The sequence below is a fragment of the Bombus bifarius genome, unplaced genomic scaffold (assembly GCF_011952205.1).
Source record: "Bombus bifarius isolate JDL3187 unplaced genomic scaffold, Bbif_JDL3187 scf7180000009755, whole genome shotgun sequence".
Classification (NCBI taxonomy): domain Eukaryota; kingdom Metazoa; phylum Arthropoda; class Insecta; order Hymenoptera; family Apidae; genus Bombus; species Bombus bifarius.
In genome coordinates this window covers 473403-495122 of record NW_022885319.1, presented here as the reverse complement: position 1 = coordinate 495122, position 21720 = coordinate 473403, and the positions used below count along the sequence as shown (strand labels likewise).

The 21720-nt window shown below is 35.0% G+C and overlaps 1 protein-coding gene and 1 long non-coding RNA gene across 2 annotated transcripts; one reads left to right on the top strand and one right to left on the bottom strand.

The window, feature by feature from the left end:
• The first annotated feature begins 1156 nt into the window (after positions 1-1156).
• LOC117215609 lies at positions 1157-16211 on the top strand. Its single transcript, XR_004489153.1, has 3 exons — positions 1157-1244; positions 12549-12553; positions 16202-16211. It is a non-coding gene; the product is annotated as an uncharacterized LOC117215609 (long non-coding RNA).
• On the bottom strand, positions 3467-21657 carry LOC117215608 (guanine nucleotide-binding protein G(o) subunit alpha). The gene is made up of 8 exons (XM_033461962.1): positions 21236-21657; positions 15847-15889; positions 15030-15171; positions 12735-12895; positions 7953-8081; positions 6362-6491; positions 5056-5209; positions 3467-3829 (listed from the first exon to the last, which is right to left on the bottom strand). The coding sequence occupies exons 1-8, from the start codon at positions 21351-21353 to the stop codon at positions 3642-3644; spliced, it is 1065 nt and encodes a 354-aa protein (XP_033317853.1). The 5' UTR covers positions 21354-21657; the 3' UTR covers positions 3467-3641.
• Positions 21658-21720: the final 63 nt, after the last annotated feature.

Below are 21720 nucleotides of genomic sequence, written 5' to 3'. Positions count from 1 at the left end.
ACGGCGGTGACAGTAATACTATTTTTTTTTTAAATCTTGTTTTTATCCTCTAGATCCAACTAACGATATAAAAATAATTCGCAAAAATCGACGTATAAAAACAAAAAGAGAAAAAAAGAAAGATTAGGAAAAATCAAAATCGAAACGTAGAAGAAAGGTGTTCTTTCTTTTGATACTAATCGCCGAAAGAAAAAATAGTGAAATTCTTCTTGGCCTTGGCCTACATAATTCAGATTAATTTTGAGAATATTTTTTCTTTCTTCCTTCTTCCCTTTCTTTTTTCTTTACATTTGTAATTATTGTTCTACTCGATTCTTTGGTTCTTTTTGGTCAAACACTTCTCGATATTTTAATTTATATTACAATTGAACAGCGATGAATTGCAATTGCAACTATTTTAAATAAATTTTAAAAAATCCCAACAAACGTTAATTATAAATTTAGAATATGATATTTTTTTATATAAAAGTTTTAAACAAATATCTTTGGTAAAAAGATTCCTACAAAAATTCCCAAAAATTCTGCCACAGCTCCTCATTTCAATCGCAATTGCAATTCCGGAAAAGAGAGTGAAATCTTTTCCAAAAAAAAAAAAAAAAAAAAACAAAAATAAAAAGTCGTTCAAATAGAAAGATTATAAAAAAAAAAAAAGAAAATAAACGAAAATTGGTACATTGTGCGATGATTAAATACGAACCAAGGAAAAATAGAAAACGGGGAACTGCGTTTGACTGTACGTGGAATGTTTCGGTCTGCACTGATATTCGTTTTAAAGTCAGTAAGGACTGCTTCGATGAAAAAAGAAGTGTAAAGACACGGCTTCTGTCGATCCAAAAACACTACTATCACTTAATACGAAATTAAGATTTCATCGAATAATTGAAAGCTCCTTAAACACACCTGACCTAATCAAGAAACGTAAAACGTAATTGCGTAAGAAGGTAACTAAATCGTACGAAGAAAATTCTGAAATTCAAGGATCCTAGCTTCGTTGAGTGGAACCTCTTACACTTTTCGCAAATGTAAACACTTCAACGTATGTCCTATGCAGAATGTTTCAGAAATAAGTGGCCAAACTTTGGTATCGTATTCTACACTATACCACAGTTCGGCCACCTATTTCTGAATACCCTGTATATACGTGTAACGTGTGTACGTGTGTGTGATTGCGTCGTTGCGTGTAATTGTGCGATCGTGTGCGTACAGTCGCGTAAATGTGCGTGACAATGGAACGAAACGAAACTGTTGATTCAATTTAAGGGAAAAACAGTGAAGAATTCTTTCTCATGCACGGTGCGCCATTTGTCCATAGCGTTACGAATCTTGCTCGAATCGTTGCCAAAAAATGTTTGACGAATCGGAATTCGAATTTTAATTAAATATCTACGCATCAAGATGTTCACGTCTTTTTTTTTTTTTTGCATGCTTTGACAATCTTGCACTATTCTGACCTTATCTATCGAGTTTTTATGGTGTCGCTTAAATCTCGCTTGTTTCGATCAACGGCATTTATACGGCGTTTATGTTTTTTTACACAATTTTAGCGCATTTTTTATTTAGTTTTCTAACCGAAAGGAACTGACCGAAAACCGAATAGTATAATATTATACGTATCCGACAGATGTAGGAATTGTAGATTTGCACGGAAAATAGAAAATATTTTGTATGAGAGAAAAATATACTTTTTTCGTCGGTTTCTTGTGCGCGACTTGTGCGCGACTTGTGCGATCGGCGATGAACGTAACATGCTTATTCAACTAAAGTTAAAATAGTTGAATATTATTATACTACTCGTGAAAAAGGAAAATTGTATTATTAGCTTATAAATCGTTTCTTCCCAGGTAGAAAATTAAAGTGTTTGTCAAATGAACAATTTTTAAAGAAATTATTTCTTTTATCAAACAAATTTTCAAGTTAAACTATTAACTAGGATTATTTTCTATGTTAAAAAATTGTTGTTCAGCTTAATTTTCTACCTGAACAGATAACTATATTCTTCTTTCCCTAATTTACAATAAAATCAGATGAAGGATCTCGAGATTCGAGTGTGCTTCGTGATTGGTCTTTGTGCGATTTACCGCGAAATGTATGAAAAATCTGGATTGATCATTGTGCGCCCTCTTTCAACATATCCCTTAATTCCATATTTTTGATTACGAAGGACTTAACTATTGACCCTTTGACCCATATAATTTTTTTTAAGTAAACAAGTAATATTATACAAGCTTTTGAATCTTAACAAAGTTTAAAATATGAAATTCACTCATTTGTATATAATTTTTTAGTTTCAAATATCGAGGCAAAAATAGATTTTTATATATGACAAATTCACCAGTTCTGGCAGTTAACAAAAAGATCGATCACAGTACTCGGTATTGGTTTAATAGATTGTCCAACGTTAATAGACCGACTCAGTCACAATCCGTTTAAAATACAAAATGACCAATGAGTAAAGGCAATGTTAAGTCCTCTGTTGCAATTAATACAGCAATCAAATCTGATTATGATGTAGAAAAGAACGTTTCTTTATTGAGAGATTCATTTTAAGATTGGATTCAGTACTTAAAAGCAGAATAGTAAATAACTGCAATTTCAATCCAGATGTATTTAGCTCGAAGGATTGATTAGCCGAAAGCTATTCTCTATTCTCTTCCAGACATAAAATTCAAATCATAAGATGAATTTCTCTAGTAGAGAAACATTCTTGATGCTGCCGATATTAAAAGTCCCTACACGATTCTCTGCTCGCCTCAAAAGACAATTGGAAGAAGCGATTTACCAACAACACTCCACAACAGATATTATTTTTATAATATCAGTCAGTAATCTGACAAATCTTTCTCAGGGAGAAGTTCCTAACTTCTACAATCCCTGTTCATTGAATTAGAATGACGTCCTTCATTTGCCTTTAACTTTCTCATAAAAGATTTCGCTAACACTTCTCGGTAACAATGAGAACCGTTGAAAATTTCACGTGGTCTTAATTCAATCACCATGGACAATTGAACTAATACTATTGGTGAAACTTTACAATTCAAAAGTTACAGATTATCCTTGCATAATAAGAAATAGTAAGAAATGGTAAGAAATTTGTTGATGAAATATATCAGATTTTGCAAATCATAAGTTATTTGATCATTCCGTTCAATGAAAAATGATAGAAGAGAACCCTATATAACTGATGAATTATCGGTTCGCTAATAATATAGTAATTACTAAATTATTATGCGAGAGGATTCAGGAATTGTACAAGTGAACCTACTTACATAGCAGCACTTTAGCAGCGCATAATGCATAGCGTTGCGTAAACATTGTGCAACTGCATTCGAATCACTCAGTATGATAAGGAGAAAGGTTGAAAGAGCTGGCACAAAGAGGTGTCTGATAAAAAAAGTCGAGAAGGTATCCGCAGGTGGTCGGTAGTAGTAGCGGTGGTACATAGGTGTATCTCTTTTTCTCGTTCCCGTTCTTTCAGCCGTTCTCTCCCCCTCTGTCACGCGATCTTTCTCTCGGCAACCTGACAATCTCGCAGTCTCTCATTCTCACGCGCTCCCCCGTTCTCGCAATACATGTCTGTCGTGTTTATGCATGTGAGTGTGAGTGTGTGTCGGTCGATCGGCTCCACGACGGCAATATTTATCCTAATAGAGACCGCAGCCACGGAGATTATTGGCGATAATGACGTCTGTGACTGCGTCGAACACGAATTGAATGTTGTCGGTATCAGTAGCGCAAGTCATGTGGCAGTAGATCTCCTTAGTGGTTGACTTGTTTCTCGCCTCGAATTGCGCCTGGATGTACGCGGCTGCTTCACCGTACTCTTGCGCCCCTGCGGTCAGACAGACACGTTTCCTTATTATTCATTTAACCTACTGGCGTAGGCCATTCTTTCGTATTCTATTCTATTTCCCTATCGTTACAAAGCTTTTTAAGTTTCAGGAAATAAGAAACAATCATTCTTGGCATGCGTGATTTCTTAATTTTGTGCGACAAATTTTCCTAAATTTTGTTATACGCCCTTTATTCGATCAAAACATAAAAAATTAGACACAAAAATTAGAGAAGAGAAAAAAAACGGGAAGAGATTACATTTGGTTGTTTTGGATTACGTTTGTTTTCTTAGTGGCTGTTTCAGGAATTTCTTTAAAAAATTGAAAGTTTAACCCTTACGAACGAGGTTGGTAACATCTGGCAGGAAGTTTTGTTTTAGATTTGCTTTCTTCAGACGGGAGAGGTTAAGGAATGTGCTGCAATATAAATTTTTTGTTTCTTCAGTGAGACAAATTGGAGGGGTGGGTGGGGGTTGCGGTAAATGAATATTTTCAATTTGAATTGGTTTGCTTTGAATTTGGAAGATTTGGAAGAATCTTTTCTGTCTAATGAACGTTTTGTTTTTATAAATAAGAAAAGAAACCGATAATATTTGAATGGATAGCGTTTAAAATTGTAACTTTTTGTCTTTGAATGTTCTTTGAAAGATCACTTTTATGTTATTTCTTACATATTTCAACCTTCGCGATTACGTAAAAATGAAAAAAGAAGAAAGGAAAGCGAAAAAGAGAATCAAAATTGAAATTATTTAATTTATTTTACAATTTCAGCTTCTATTACCTAAAAATAATGTTCACACTCGTAGCGAAAATTCGGAAGATGGATGACATACGACGAACGATACGTATTTAGATCAGTGTACCTCAAACAAGAGGATGTAGCTCTCTTGTGGGGCGTGAAGGAATTCCAAGGGCAGCAACAGACTACGGACTTTTTATAACAATGAGAACTTGCCGCATTTATTTTTACACCACATGTAACATATGATCTTCACTAATAGATTACGCTATAATTTTCGAAATTATACGAATTTCTTTTTACCGAAATGCAATACGTACTGGGTAAAATATAAAATCTTTCAACTGTAATTTTCGCAATAAATAAAAAAAAAAAAAAAAGTTTAATACTGATGGTGAAAGCGTGCATTCGACATGGAAATAGATTAATCTTTAATTTTTCGTTCACAAAATTCTATGGATATAAATGTGAAAAATATTTTCTTACCGGCATATTCGGGGAAGCAAATGGTGAGCGGAGACTTGCGAATTTTCTCCTCGAAAAGATCCTTTTTGTTCAAGAAGAGAATAATCGAGGTGTCAGTAAACCATTTGTTATTGCAAATTGAGTCGAACAGTTTCAAGCTTTCTTGCATTCGATTCTATAACAGATAATTAACATGCAAACATTAATAATAATTAATGACCAAAGATATATAACTATAATGTAACATGATCTTAAATGTACACAATATCATGTACGCATGAAAAATAAAGGTATAGAAAGAAATTTGTAAAATAATGTAAATAGCAAATCATTCCAGTGGATTGAAGAATGAGGGGTTAATCAATGGGGTCGTTCCACGAGAACTCGTTAATTTCCAACAATTGCAGTTTATCACGTTTTCTTCCCACGTAGGATTCACCATATGCATCTCCATAAGTAGCGTGTGCATATATATATAATATATTATATATATATATATATAATGGCACGAAAAAAATGTTCGAATTATCTCTTTATGGTAGAACAGGTAAAGAGATAAAAGGCACTTAGATATGTAGAGGACCTTTTTCATATACGATTCTGTCAATTATCAAGTGTTAAATATATTTCACCGTAAGAAGTACTTTATTCTTCAACAGCTTCAAGAAAAATATCAAATAAAGCATAACAGTTGGTGAAATACATAACAAAGACATAACAAAGTGTGAGAAAGTTTTCGGGAATGATTTGACGCCAAATGGACCCGTAACTCACAAGTTTCATTGCGTGAACTCGAGAGTTTTGATGCAGGCTAATTCACTGCAATGCAGTGCAAGTGTAAAGTAAATTTTTCTTACCGTTATTATTAAGAAAATACAAAGTATACGAGGAAAAATGAAAAATATACGAATATTAATCGTTCTTTAGTAATTTCTTAGCGAAAAAAAAGAAAATAAAACATTACAATATATCGTAGATATGTTATGTTTGAAAGGGTCTACAGTTCATGATACATATACTATGTATATTTCTATCGTATATCGTACACCTATCGTAACGTGAAGAGGAGACTTTTTTGAAAATCCAAAGACTCTGGAAACTTGTATGTGTTTTAGAATTCCCTTGTTCACTTATAAAGTTCCAAAACTCTTGATATGGTAAGTGGAGATCAGTGTAGTTTAGTTTCCCTTGGCTTCTTCAATTACTCTATTGTTACGAATTTCACCGTCGCACCGTGAAATATCACCTGTCCTTTTGTGTATACGTTATGATCTCGTATCACATTAATATATAATTAAACTAGTTAAAAAAAAGTGCGAATACTTACCGTCGTTTCGTCTTCGTGCAGGACTTGATCGTACTCGGACATCGCAACGCAAAATATGATCGCGGTAACATCCTCGAAGCAATGGATCCATTTCTTACGTTCGCTTCTTTGGCCGCCCACGTCGAACAATCTGTAAAGAAGCAATGGTATATCGATGAACAAGGGTTCAGAAATTCATTGGACAATTAATTAACAAATTGAAACATGTCAATCTGATTTTATTGATATTTCTATCCTCCTATTACATTTTTATAGAAAATAACATTGAAAAACAATATTACATTTATCTAAATGTAGTTCTCTTAAATTTTATTAAAAAGAGAATAATCAATGCACGTACGCACACACAATTGTGTTTAAAGACAATAAAGGAAAAATAACACGATAATACAAATTTTCAGTTTTCTAATTGTGAAGCACAAAATAAATTGTCAGTTTTAATTATATAATATTTGTGTAAATGTAAATTATATCTCTATATAAATACATAATTATATATAAATAATGTTAGTATACTATTAAGAAAGCTAAATGCAAATGTAAATTATACACCTATGTAAATAGATATAAATAAGTGTGAAATATATCTACAAAGAAACATTTCTTAAAGTGACATTAATTGAAAGAAGGAATGCATGTGCTCAGTTTCTTAAATTGTCATCCCAATGATTCATGCTCAATCATTCATAAGTCATTGCTCTCTCCCTTTAGCCTACCCCTCTCCTGCCTCTTTACTCAATTTCTTTTTTTAACCACTGAGATCGATGTTAACGATATTCCCCGTGGCAATATGTTCCTTGATTTTTAATGTTGTTACCATGCCAGAATCTCCAAATATTTTTATCTAAAAATTATATTACTACGGTGTACCGCTATTTATAATTAATTTACGATTAAAAGGATTAAATTACTAGTAAATATGTAGATATTTCGTACAATTTCGCAAAATTTGTGTACATCGTGTATTACATTGCGTTAATAAGAACAAACAAAATTGTATACATTATTATGCGCATACAAGATAGGAATAATCATTCGATCGCGGAATAGAAAACAATCTCCTGTCTGTTGTCGGTACACTCTAAAATCTCCAAAAAGATAACATTTCTTTCATATCAGTGGTGTTGATAAAGTTACACCTGTATCCACCTTTGGTCGTAAGGATTTGATCAAAACGAGTCAGTCTTTTACTTTCTTGTCCTTGTTTCTTTGTATTGTATTCATTTTCGTATTAGATAATTGTATCAAGTATATCCTTCTGTTAAATTAACTATTCTTTACGATACTCTATCTAAAAGTTCATTTTCCTCCATTGTACGATTTCAATGCCATCTGGTGGCGATAAGAGAGCACTTTAATATGACATAGTTGAAAAGGAGAATAACCTGTCAGGTCCAAAGATATGTGTCCTTTAAAAATAGACGATAAGTTCATCAAGTTTCGCAAAAGATCAATAATATGGATAATGCTATGGTTAGTAATATTTCTTACGTATGCAAATTTTATGTTTAACATTTATTATGTTTAACGTGTATTATCGGAATCGTTTTTGTGCATTTTACGCGAATAAACATCTGACCCGGGTACTTACTTGAAATTAAGATTCTTGAAAGAAAAGTGGACTTCGACTATTCCCGTTGTTTTAACACGGGTCCTTAAAATATCTTGCTCCGTAGGCTGATAATCCCTGGCCCCTAATCGGTCTAGATCATCCAGGAAACTGGAATTTCAAGGCAAAACGCAGGACCGTTAGTTATATTTTTAGAGAATTCTTCAAAATATCACAGATTAAACGATCCAGAGAACCATTTTCTTAATTATATACGCATATTTAAAGAGAAATAAAAGGAAATAAGAAAAAGTGTTGGAAATTATTCTGAAAAAGTATTTTATCATTTTTTCTTACTATATTTTTGGTTAACTTTTCATTCCTAAAAGATTTAAGATATTTATATAATCTACTTTAAATGACACTTTCACACGTGGTGTAAAGTGTTTCCAGAGACTTCTAGAGAGTAAATGACATTCCCCTCGTTCTAAATTCAGGTCGTAACCGAGATCGTGTTCGATCGATTTTTTGCCACTTCTTGTGATTTAGCATTCATTGCCAAAGTTGGATGCACTTGTAGCCAGGCACAAGCACTTTCATCTTATCGCGCTGCATGGTTTTTATATTGGTTTTCGTGGCTCGCGCGTACAGATATCGGCCAGGCTGATCGATATCGGGTGTCCAGAAAAAATGGCACGCTATTAATATAAAACAGCAAAACGTTACCATGCGTTGTTCGATAATTCCTTGTCATTTTGTTCTGCTTATGTTACCGTGTCGATTAATTACTATAAAATGTGGATATTTAGTGTCAGTAGATTAAGAATATTGAAAGTATATTAATAATGATATCACAAATGGATATTAATATCTAATATTTGAAATGTTAAATGTTTTATCACAAAATATTTAATATATTTGAATGTCGAGTAATAATTAAGTTGACAAATATATCTGTATATATCTGTAGTATATAATAACGATAGAATAATATAAAGAATAAAAGGCAATTATACAGCATTAGAGTCCATCGTTATCTATAAGATATCCGATATATGGTAATAATAATCACAATAGATCCGCAATCGCAACCATCGTAAGTAAGTAAGTATGTATGTACAATATGTATGCAAAACGCTAGTTGAGGTTAGATTTACAAGCGTGGATCGTCTTTCGTTGTCAATAACTCGAAACGCTGATAACCAATAACCGAGAAAGGAACAGCTTACATTTCTAAGAAATCTCATATTTACACTTGCAGACATCCTATACACGTGAGTTGTAACGTGACTTTATCACCAGTTGCTTTTCGGAAACATCGTAGATCACCCGCGTTTCGGTTACTAGCGTTTACAACCATAAGGCATAAGGTATAGTAGTTAAAATATATGGGGTGATCGAATACATTTAGCGCTCTCATACTTATATTGAAATCTTTCTATCGAACGATATATGTATAGAAAAGTCAAAAGTGTCAAGAGATATAAAACAATCGCTTCAAAACATATGATACAAACAATAAAAAGTATAACGATTACTTTATAACATTCGTTTTCTAATTTAATTATTATTGTTAAAAGCAGTCGTACGACAAGACTTTATGCTTGATAATCATTATTGTTAAGGAAAATTCTAAAATATAATAAAACTCTAAAAAAAATGTTCTCCCAAAACAGGGTACTGGTAGATTAACAAGAACAAAATAAAAAAGTTGGCAGTTTCATGAAATCTCCCTCCCGGGAGACCTATCAGAATTTTCGTGTCCTTGCACCCGATTTTCTCGCTTTATCCTAACCCCATTTTTTCCTCGTCTTGCTTGCTAATTATTAAGTGTCCAATTATTACGAATTTCCCAACAACGAGTGATGTTTTGTCCCTATTGTTGTACGTTCCACCCCGTTGTGCTTCAACATTCTTGCGTATCGTTATACACACATATTTCCTTGTGTCTCTCTTTTACTCTCTCTCTCTCTCTCTCTCTCTCTCTCTCTCTCTCTCTCTGTCAGATCGTACAGAGAACAGAAAGAGAAGCAGCGGTATTAGAATGAAAAGAGAAACAATTGGGGTTGGGGGGTGAAAACGAGGGAACATAGTAAGGCAGAGAAGAAAGAGTGGTGGGGATGGTGTCGGCGGCCATTTTAGGCCACGTGACACGGGCGTGGCGTGACGTCATTGACGATCAATACGCCGCTGAACCTAAATAAGAGAGAAAGAAAAAGGGGAAAAAAGACGAAAGAGAATGCTCGGATCCCTCCAGTTGCACTATTTTTTTTTTCTATTTTTTATTGCCTACATTGCCTGGCGAAATTAGGTTCGTCTCGAGTGCTGTGTCCACCGGTGGTTTACGATAGGTAAAACTTGAATTAAGCTTTTAGGTTAGATCTACTTACGTTTCAGAACGTTCGGACTTTTGGAGCAATTTGGAGTTTTATTTCTCTCTCTCTCTTTCTCTCTCTTCGATTCGAGTACGATCGTCTGGATTGAAATTAATGTTACATATAGGGACATTTCTGGAGATTCAAAAGAAAGATTACGCGTACCAGGGTATTGACAATTTGTTTTGGAAAAATTTACTTTCCTGGGAGAATATGATTTGGGATATTGTAAACTATGCAGATTTGTTTGTATAAACTTTTTCTCTGTATATTTAGGGGCACGTAGTTTTGTTAATGTATTGATAGTGCGAATTTAGAAAATTTGTATATTTTCGATATCGAGGATCTTATGATGTACTGTTCACAGAACCTTATTTATGAAAAATGGCGCAATATAAATAATAAAAATATTCCAAGAGGATTTTAAGCTTTTTTTTTTTTATAATAAAAAAAGAAAAGAGAAGCTATTAAAAAATTTCATTTTACATGCTTTACTGTTTTTTTCCAAGCAATTATTTCGTTTTAAGTCATAAGTCAAATAAATAGTAAATTTAGTCCCACCCGATATGTAGTTGTAGTTATGTCTGAATCTATCTACTTCGTATCTTGTAAAATCTAAATTCGAATTTCAAACTGAGATTAACACATCAAATTATCAGATAATAATTTTCTTCTAACCTTAGAAAACGTTATAATCTCTTTTATTTGTTATTTTATTTATTTTATTTAAAACAATTTGTATCTTTTCATTTTTATGTAACGTAATTTAATATTTCTAATGAATGTTGATAACTAACAGAAGAAAATAGTACTTTTATGTCTATATGCATTAGAAAACATACGAAAATATCCGCAAAGGAGTAATGCAATAAATCGTGACCCTTCTGTTCGATGCTTGTTGCTACGCACACTATAATCAGGACACAACAGGTTGCTAACAGAGACTGGTCATTAAACAATTTGCCATATGACGTCATAGTACCTACCTCGTTCAATCGCGAAAATCTAATGAATAATTTCTATCATTACTTACGCGCCGACTTTAATAATTAACTAATAACTAACTAACATAAACTGAATTAGTTATACATTAATCACAAGTTTTTACCAATTTGTTGATAAAAAGACAATATTTTAAATGCATAGAGACACGTATTTTGCGACGGATAATGTTACTACCATCAAGATTACTATCTCCGAGGATGTGTCATGCTTTCTAGATGGATTAGATGTAACCTAATCGCCATCTATTGTCTTCATCACGGAATCATTGCCATTGTGCTTGCGTATTCTATGTGCTGGCAGTTCAATATTCAACTGGATATAATATTTTTCAGTGACGCGTCACATCAGCTTTTAGAATTAAAATATTATTATGCACACAGGTTTGGTAAATTTACTTAAGTTTGAAAATAAATCTGCATAATACAGGATATTTGGGTTTTATGTTTAATATAGGCGGAAAAATACAAATCTTCTTGAAAATTTTGAAAATTATTTTCTACGAAAACTGGTAATCGTGCAAATATTCGTGTAAGGAAATAGCAAAATAAAGCAAGGTGTTCTATTTTGACACGTTTTTTCTAGAACGCAGAGAGAGTATTTAAAAGGACGAATTTAAATCTTTTTGAATTTCGATTTTACGAACTAAAACATTAAATTTGTAATAGTGTAAATTGATTGGAAATGTTTCATTTTCTGCGTTTTCCAATTTCTCGATTTTAATATTCTTTACGGTTAATTATTGGTTTTCTTCGAATTAGAAGTTATCGTCTCCTGAATAAATAGTACGAGTGTAATGTATACTGAAACGATAGAATTACAAATGACGTTAAATTACTGATCTCCGGCCAAACAGTAATTAATTTCTTGGTGGCTGGCAGGTCTCGCTGTTGAATATGAATGGAGCCGTGGAAGCTTCAGTTTCTATTAGATTTGGATCTACTCCAAATTAGGCGTTAGAGGTACCAAGGACTTTGGCAGATTCTCCCTGGGTTATGTTTATTTGTAAATATTCTCCCTATAATAAAACCGTGTCGATGGTCGAGTCAAGAAACTATAGAAAATCGAATATATAGAAATATAATAACGTAAGATTCAGAAACGTGTCAACGCTTGTGAATTTTTTCGGAATTAATATTTTGCTTCCTCTTCTTCTTATTCTATGTTTTTTCTACTATTATCAATTTTATAATTTCATCTTTCATCTTCTTCTATCTAATAATTGAACTTTTTTTTCTTTTTTTTTTTTTTTTGTCAGTAGAAACGGTATTGAGGTCTTAGAGACGAGGATGATGGATCGATTTCTTTGAAAGTTCAATGAAACATTACTGATGTTACTGATGAATTACCTTCGAGCTAGGGCTGTTTCTCCAAGATTTTGCAAACTCTAGATTTTATCTAGAAAAGTTATAGATTGGTAAATAGTGGATGTGACAAATTTACTCACTATTTCGCCGAGTCGTTGAGTTGATACTCGTTGCTCCTGCCAAAGCATTCCTGGACCCCGCTGTCGGCCCAAAGTCTATTCATCGCAGCCAAAAGCTCCTCGCTGAATGGTTCCGTGTCCTCCATTCTTTGGATCACGTCGAACACCATTTTCGCGTCCGGCTGATAAGCAATTTTCAAGTTAACTCGATTTACAGAATACATATATAGCAGTTATTGTAAAATAAACACCGATAACAGCATATTTTTCCAATATTAAAACAATATTTTGTATTTTTCTTTTGTTTAACCGATGTTTGCTTGTTAAGGCTACAAAGATCGCGTGGATTAATTTCGATCTATCAAAGAAATTATCAAAGAAATTATCAAAGGAATTAAAATCAGTTGAATGTTATGCCAGAAACATGTACGAAGAAGTTGTTCGATTTACTCATATGGAAAAGAAAAAGGGAAAGAAAATACAGAAAGGGAAAGAAAATTTGCCGATCTTATACGACTTAATTAAAAAGCGCAAGTACTATCCAAATTAGGTTGAAATGGTGAAGTGGATGTGCACTCTAGGCTCTTTTCGAATGTGCCCTTGCCAAATGCTTCAACAAGTGAACACTACTTAAACACTTAAGATGTAGCAAGACGAGCAAGTGGAGGTGTATACGACGTACATAAATCTCGTTATACGTGTGCCAGTATTTATTATGCTCTTCCCTTCAACGATTTTAGAACCGCGAAACATACGTTTCTCTATTGTGTTTTGTTCCCTTTCTTTCTTCCTTTCTTTATACCTGAAGTGTATTATTTAATTGTAACGTTGTCTATGTATTTCTCATCTAACGAGAAATACCTATTATATACGTTCGTGCTTCGTATAATAATATAATTATATAAAAGGAACTTTTCGAAATAACGATTATACCAGAGATGATAAAAGATTATAAGAGAGAAGGTGTTACCGTTGATACGAGTTTGGACAATGTAATTTAATAGATAGAAAAGCGGAGAGGGTGGAAGAGATCGTAATAATAGAATAAATTTGAAAGAAATGATTTGGTTTGACGTGTAAAAAGAAAAGAAAAGAGTCTGTATTGTCACACGTGATCAAACTTTAGCAATATTTAACGAGTACGAGGAGAGCTTCGGCAGCACGTTCATATCTAACGAGAGAAAAGCATTTTGATTTATTAAAACCACTGGAAGAAAACACTGGTTCGCGATGATACTTGAAACGCATCGTGATAACTACGGAACGAATCTGACCAAAGCCATTCCAAGCTACCAGAAATACTACAAAAGCTTGCATAAAGCTTAAGTATAAAGCGAAAGTATAAAAATGGTACGAAATGGTATTGGGCGGCGGGCGGGGCGCGGAGGGAGGGAACAATCAGCTCATATTGCCTAATAAGAAAAATATTATTAATAAACAAAAAAAGGGGAAGCCTATCGAAGAGAGATGAGATTGAGAAACACTGGGTTCGAGGAGCCGGATCAATCGGCACTCGAGGCAACCCATCGTGCTCGTTGTTTTCGAGGCAGGGGCTCGTTTATTGGCTCTAAGGTAAACGACGCAGCCGCGATGCTGCACGATCGGTAAATATGCCGAGGAGGGTGCTTCAGAACCAGGCTCGAGATGCGCATCGATCGTTTAAGTGCTCGGGCTATCGATAATTTTTGACTTCCCGGCAGACCGCTAATCTTTACCCTTTAATTTCTACCGCTTCCGCCGCCTACTTCCGCCTTTCGCTTTCCTAACGGAACTCTGTCTATTTCGTAACTTTGCAGATTTTTCCCTTTTCTTATCTACTTCTATTTCAGAAGAAATTACGAAGCTTATCCATTAATCCTTGATTCGGTTTTTATTTAATCGTGTATATGTATGTCTATATATGTATATATATATATTGCAAGTCTATATATGTACTGCAAATCTTCCTCTTCCCAATTATGTCACTCGTCTAACGAACCGATCGCCTTAACTCAATTTTTCATGTCTCCTTTCGAAAGAGTATTTGCTGGAGACACGAGTCTGCGAGTGTCCTGAGCGTTTGTGTCTGAGTTGTGTGCTGCTTCGGCCCTGCTTCTAGAATCTTTCGATCTTGTTTTCATTTCAACGAAAACAAGGTGTTTTAATGTTGGAAAAAAAAAAAAAGATCTTGACCATGACGGGTGTCGGTAACCATTGCTTTATAGTTAGCTGACGCTTAAGAAATTGTCTAAGAGTACTATTCGGTCGAGAACGATCCAGAGAATACAGCAGAGAGATAAAGAGAACCCGATCACCGTAAGTGTCGGTTCAACTTACCTCCCGTTCATTGGTCGAAAAGTTGATGTCCAAATTCGGCATCGCTCTGAGAATAGCGACTAGAGATTGTATCGTGTTGCTGTACACTACGGGCCTGTACTGCTTGAAGTCTTCCGGTGTAAATCCGCTTTCATGGATAATTCTGGGAAAATAAATGACGGACATCTTGTTAAGGCCAATTCGGCATAAGTCATCCATATATTCATGGTGACAGGCAATTAATTTTATTCGGATTTCTACGATAATATAGATAGTTTAGAGAAAAATTATTATCAAGTTGTACTCTACGTATTATTTATTTTTAGATTTCTCTACTGAAATTGTTATATCGAAACGTTGTTCATTTTAGTAAACTCTACTTAGTAAAGGTGGTTGAAAGTCGAAGCTAACTTCGTTCCTACATTAGAATTTCATAATAATTATTTCTCCTTGAACACTTTTAGGCATTTTTGTATTAGTAAGTCGCCGGTAAATTAGTAATCCAGAAACGTTCTCCGCAGTTGAACACGCATGCCTTTGTTCATGGGACACCATGAATGGGTCCATTGACTGCAAAACAAGATTTCAAACACGTTCTACCAGTCGCTGGTCTTTCAACGCTGAAATGACGGATTTTTCGAGGTGAACAACCGATTTGTTATAGCGTTAATGAAACTTTTTTTTATTCTGCAGAAGATTCGATATAATAATTTACACACATATTTTGTATGTATGTGTATGTACAAGTATGCGTGTACAAAAAGTTAACGCAACTCGATTTACATGTGATTTTGTAATTAAAGTACGAAAGTAAAGTAAAAATTTGTTAGCTGCTTACTTCATTTGTTTAACGATGGTACTTTTCCCAGATTCTCCGGCACCTGAAAATTGAAAAGAATAACGTAAGCTCGAAACGTATAATGAATAACGTAGAATCGGTAAGAAACGCAGAAAAATATAATTGGCTAACGTCACTGGGTAGTAGGTGATTCATAGGTCGTTTCATTTCATTTCATTCGTTTAATCTTTATTTATTATATTAGTAGATCTTTGTCGATGAAAGTTGTCAGTTTCGTTCGATTGGAAATAATAATAAGAAACAACGAAACCGAAATTTCTACCGAGGCAACATAAGAGTCGATTTATCTATCCCTGCATAATACTGTAAAACTGTGGAGACGAAAATGAAAAAGAAACTGTTGAAAAAATAAAAATCAAAGAACACGATTTGTAGGAAAAACTAATAGCCCGATATCTCAAAATGAGATGGTAGGATAAGGTTTAAAGAATTGGCCATAATTTCCTACTAAATTTTCAGGCTTATCTCATTTTGCCCACAAGTGTCATAATATTTATGCACAGGGAAAGAAGTGCGCACGGGCGGAAGCTGCGGCCCGGAAATGACGTGGCACACTGTGGCAGCGGAACTTGTTTTCCTGCTTATGGGTGGCGAGTCTCTCCCCCTCTTTTAAAAAGCTCTTTCATCTGGAAGCCGTTCAGTCTACTACGTACGCTACTTCTGTCGATCGTCTGGAACCGGTCGGATTCTACTTTGCTCGAATCTGGCACACAGCGAAACGACATGTCTCAACATCGTAAACAACTCTGACGACATCCTCGGGATGTCGAAGCTTAACTATCGTGAATTTATCAACTTTCGAATTCTTGTTCTGTTCTCAGAATTAGGATACAGGTATTTATGCAAATTCACGTTTCTATAAATATGATTTCCAAAAAAGAAAAAAGTGGAATCCAACTAGAGAATTGTTTGATCCACTACGTTATATCGATAACGTAACGATACTAAATTAGAGGAGGAATTTCTGCTTTTTAATCAAAATTTCCAACTATTATATGAAAAAAGAATCCCTAAAAATCGTACTTTTGACGATAAAACCAATTGCGTCATCAAATTGATGCCACGAACTCATCAAGCTGATTCACTCAAGCCCGGTTATACTCGAAACTATCACTGTGTCACACTTGTCATAACGCGTATGTACTACTCAAACTAATTAAACGATCGTTTACTCAAATGGTTTTATTCTCACACGAGAACTCTCACATTCGTTAAGCCTTCGAACGCTTAGCATCTTTTACAAGGGTGACTTGATAAAGCAGCGAGAAAGCTAAGAAACGAGAGATGAAAGTTGTATATGAGAAAACAATAACTTGTAAAAGAAAATTTACGTGAAATTATTCGGATACATATCATATATATATATATATATATATATATATATATATATATATAGACACACACACACACACACACGCTCGCGCGCGTATCGTGAGCGATACTTAATAAATTCAGAAAACGCAATTATCGTAAACGGCGCCATTATTTATACCCTATCGCTTTTATCGCTATTCCGAGTTAATATTACCGATATCCTCGTTTTGCTTTCACTCTATTTGTTGTTACGTATGTTATCACGAACGATACGAATTTTACGATTCTAGGCAACACCGTGATCGACGCACAGTGTAATACGAACGCCAATAAATTATCGTTCGTGTGCTACAGTCATTGGAAACAATGATCGTACGTACTGTCGTTCGTATTCCTCACGACGATAGAGACACGTATTTAACAAACTGAAAACTTATTTTCCAATTTACAATTCGTAATACTACGAAAATTATCTGCACGTATCCTTATTCTCCGATAAAGCTTCTCTTTTTTTTCACTTTAGCGATGTTCCAAATTTTTCTAAATACGTGAGTTATATTTTTCTGAATATATGCACACACACATATGCACACGTATATATAAAAGCCACAATTAGACTATGGACCTTCAGGCAAATTTGTATTTTTGAAAATTTAATTACAAGCTTCTGTTAAAATGGAAAAGAATTTCGTTATAGAAGAGGAACGTTGAAAGATTTTTAGTGGCAATAATTGTTTGCGATAAGAATCAAAGTAGATAATTGAACAACTTCTCAGATTTAAGCATTATACCAGTCTCGTTCAAATGTACGAAGAAAGATTCTGGAATACAATACGCTAAAAATACAGAGAATCGGTCTATACAAATCTAATTTTACATCGCTAAAAGCTAGGTAGTTAATTCGGCAATTGACTTATTTCTAGATCCGATCGAGTCTTTGCGATCACGATTTTAATCGTCATTTTCATTTCATTCTTCTTTTTAATACGACATTTGAGCGATAAAGAGCTTGGAGATATAACAGATTTATTAAACCTGCTCCATCAAGCTACTTTTTATAGTAAATGTTATACTCGTTACTCCGTTATTTTCGAAATTCCTGATAATCCATATTTCCTATATAGAGTTTTTTTATTATTTCTTAATTTCTTAATTTCGATATAAATTTCATTCAAACGCTAAACACAACTTATTTAACTTAACTAAATGGCCAATCTTCGTTACTTCGTGTTTTAGATGTATCGATATCTAATAGAAATATTCCTTTTAGTTGCAATAGCTATATTTATGTAGCAAATATAAAATGTAAATGTAATAAAAGTATTTTATAGTAATAGGTCGAAGCAACCAAACGAGTTAACGCGAGTTAACGCGCAGATGTTGAAGCATCGGGTGAGGATCGATTTACGAAAATTCTCACAATTCGATCGATCGAGGCAGAAACAAAGAATTCCTGATTTTCTGCTTGGTATTCAAACCCGAGATTATCCGAGGGAAATCTGGGTCCTGTTTATTGGTGTTACCAATGACGTCATTCCTTTTGCTTGCGTCTTCCACGAGTATTTTCATCCCATTTATGCTGCAGGAAACGCACACGGTCGCTCTCTCTACTCCCAGTCTCTCTACTCCGTGTACATATATCATTCTCTAATTCGAACGCGAGTTTAATTTCTGTCTGTCGATTAATAACACGCGTGAAACAACCGGAAAGCCGGCACTTTTTTCTCCCAAATTCATTTCTTTCTTCTCATTTCTCTCTCTCTCTCTCTCTCTCTCTCTCTCTCTCTCTCTCGTGATCATTATTTTCTCACTATCTTGGTTTACGTTTAAGTTGACGCTTCCATTTTTTATCAAAATAGACGAAATTCCATTTCTTAGGCAATTAATATCTCGACTAATCGATAATACCGCGAATAAGATAATTTATAGAATAGCCAATTAATTTTAACAACTCTTGCGAAGAAAGAGACATAAATAAAAATCTTATATTTCAAGGAATTAATTCTTTCGTAAATGAATAACGCCGAACGCGAAACGATCGTAGAGCATAAATTAACGTTGGCGATTTCTCCGATTTTCACAAAGCATTTGTCACTTTTCACAGAGAAAAGTATACAAATAAACAAATAGAAATTAGATAAAAGCCCTATTTTCCAGGAAATGAATTCCTCGTTGGCGCGAAAGTAACGCGATTGTATCGGAATCAGGCATTTTGCAAGAGCACGTCCGCGATAATAATTGCACACCAATTATCATCTGGTTCATTAATTTCGAGTCACGTTATCCAGACCAGTCGTTAAAAACAAACGACAAAGCCGGGCAGAAACTGAATTTACGAGAACAGCCAACCAATTAACGGAGATACTCGAATCGCAGGGCTCTCTGCTGAAATTCCTTCGAATCGAACGAAATTTCTCGCAACACTCGCGGATTAAGTAATCGATTAATTATATCGTTCAGCGTTTCCTATTCGACGTATTCAATCATTATTATAGTAATATAAATTAAGAAGATGAAGGTTTTTAAAGATATGCTTGGATACTATTTAAGAAAATTATTAAGCTATTATACGAAGATCGTACAAAATGTTCAGATTAAAGAAGCTTTGGCAAATCTATTCAATTTTATAGCGTTTGAAACTTTTATATTTAACGTTCGAATAGACACGTTGCCCCCATTAAAAATACGTAATTACATTTAACAAAGATTTTGTTTAATCCGGGCCCAGAACAAGTAATCCGGAGACGAATTCGCTCAATTTTATTAATTGGCACGAATTGTTTGAACGCGTTTAATGCATAAATGCTACAACGAATCTAACCACGTGCCAAATATAACTTTTCGTAGCAACTGTCAGTTACGTTTGCATCTTTTGATCACACGCTCGCTCGGTTAAGAAAAACGCAGTTCGTGAAAAAGACTAAATTTATTATGTTTCTTAACGGTTATATCGTAATTAGAAAGGTGTTCTTTAAACAGCTACGAATGGCCAGTCAGTCGGTGATCACATAACGAACACCTGTCTCTTTAGTGGATCTATATTCGTTATTTATACCGTGATTAATTTAGGCTCGGTATAATTTAATTTAAACATCGAGTCTCGACATCCTACTTATACATGCATTTAACTTTTCTTCATTTATAATGTACACAGCCCTATACTAATTCCGATTACTTTAGATATTTTACAAGCACAAATTTTGTCATTCGATTGTCCGAAATATTGGATCGTCGGGTCTTTCTGCAATTACTCGGCCAATCGGGATTCTACTGTACTTATTAAGTATTAAAATGTTCGAACCTACTCGCGATGTATGGATACGGGGCGTATCCAGAAAGTAAGTTTCAGTTGGCTATTAAAGAAAAGCAGAAATTTATTTCCCTTCCCTCTTTTTCTTTTACCCTTGCTGGCACTAACAGGGCACCGATTTTTCTACCCGCGCTTCATAGAGAACGATGGCGCCTGAACGTGCAGCCAGGACCCCGGTTAAGGTGGTAGCCAACGGGTGCATATCTGTGGAAATTCCAACCGGTGTGATGCAACTCTGACACTTTCCATTCGTGTTTCACAAATTTTACGGTTCCTGCCCCACGAAATTGTGTCTGAAAACGTGTGAAGTTGCTCGAGTTACGTCGACGCCGGGTGTCACTTTAGGCGACACCGTTCTACGAAGCGGCGATACGTAGTGCAAATCGGAAAGTCCGTCCAAACCTGAAAGGGGGGGGGGGAGCTAGGTATGGTAAATAAATAAATAACAATACGAAGCGAGGATAGAGATACAGGTGTCCCGTTATGACAAACGTTATCTACAATGATGAAAACTTTTATCACTTTTTAAGTAGTAGTTTAAGAGTAGTAGTTTAAGGTTTTGCAAACAAATTTCTGCTTTTCTGTAATAGCCGATTAGAATTCGGGAACCGTCCCGAATACGCCTCGTATAATGTACATATACTCGAGACCATTACCATCCATCGTCTTACCTCGAGTTCCTCTATCTATATCATTGCTACCTAAAAATATAAATGCCGTCTGTACATATGTAAATAAACTCACCAAGCAGTAGCAGCTTGATATCCTTAGCAGCCTGGATACCATCCTCCTTCAGATTCTTTTCGATCTGCTTGCTACGGGCCAGTGCGGCCCGCTCTTCAGCGGACATGGCGCAGCCCATCTTGCCACAGGTTGCCTTCACAAACGCCACCACCAAGCCTCTACCTTTCCCTCGGCGGCTAGGAAACCGTTACTCTACCCTCTTCGTGGCCACCACCACCACCACCACCGCCCAACCAGCACGGCTCGCGACTCACGTCGCAGGAGTCGTAGCTTCTTCCACGGTCGCCTCCACCCTCCGCCGCCGCCACCACCTCCTGCGCGTCACCACCGCCGCCACCCTCGGACACCAACACCCCGACGACGTCGTCTTCGTCTTCTTCGTCACGTTTACTCTCCCTCTCTCACTCACTCACTTGCTCACTCTCTTTCTTTCTTTCTCTCTCTCTCTCTCTCTCTCTCTCTCTCTCTCTCCCCCTCTCTCTCTC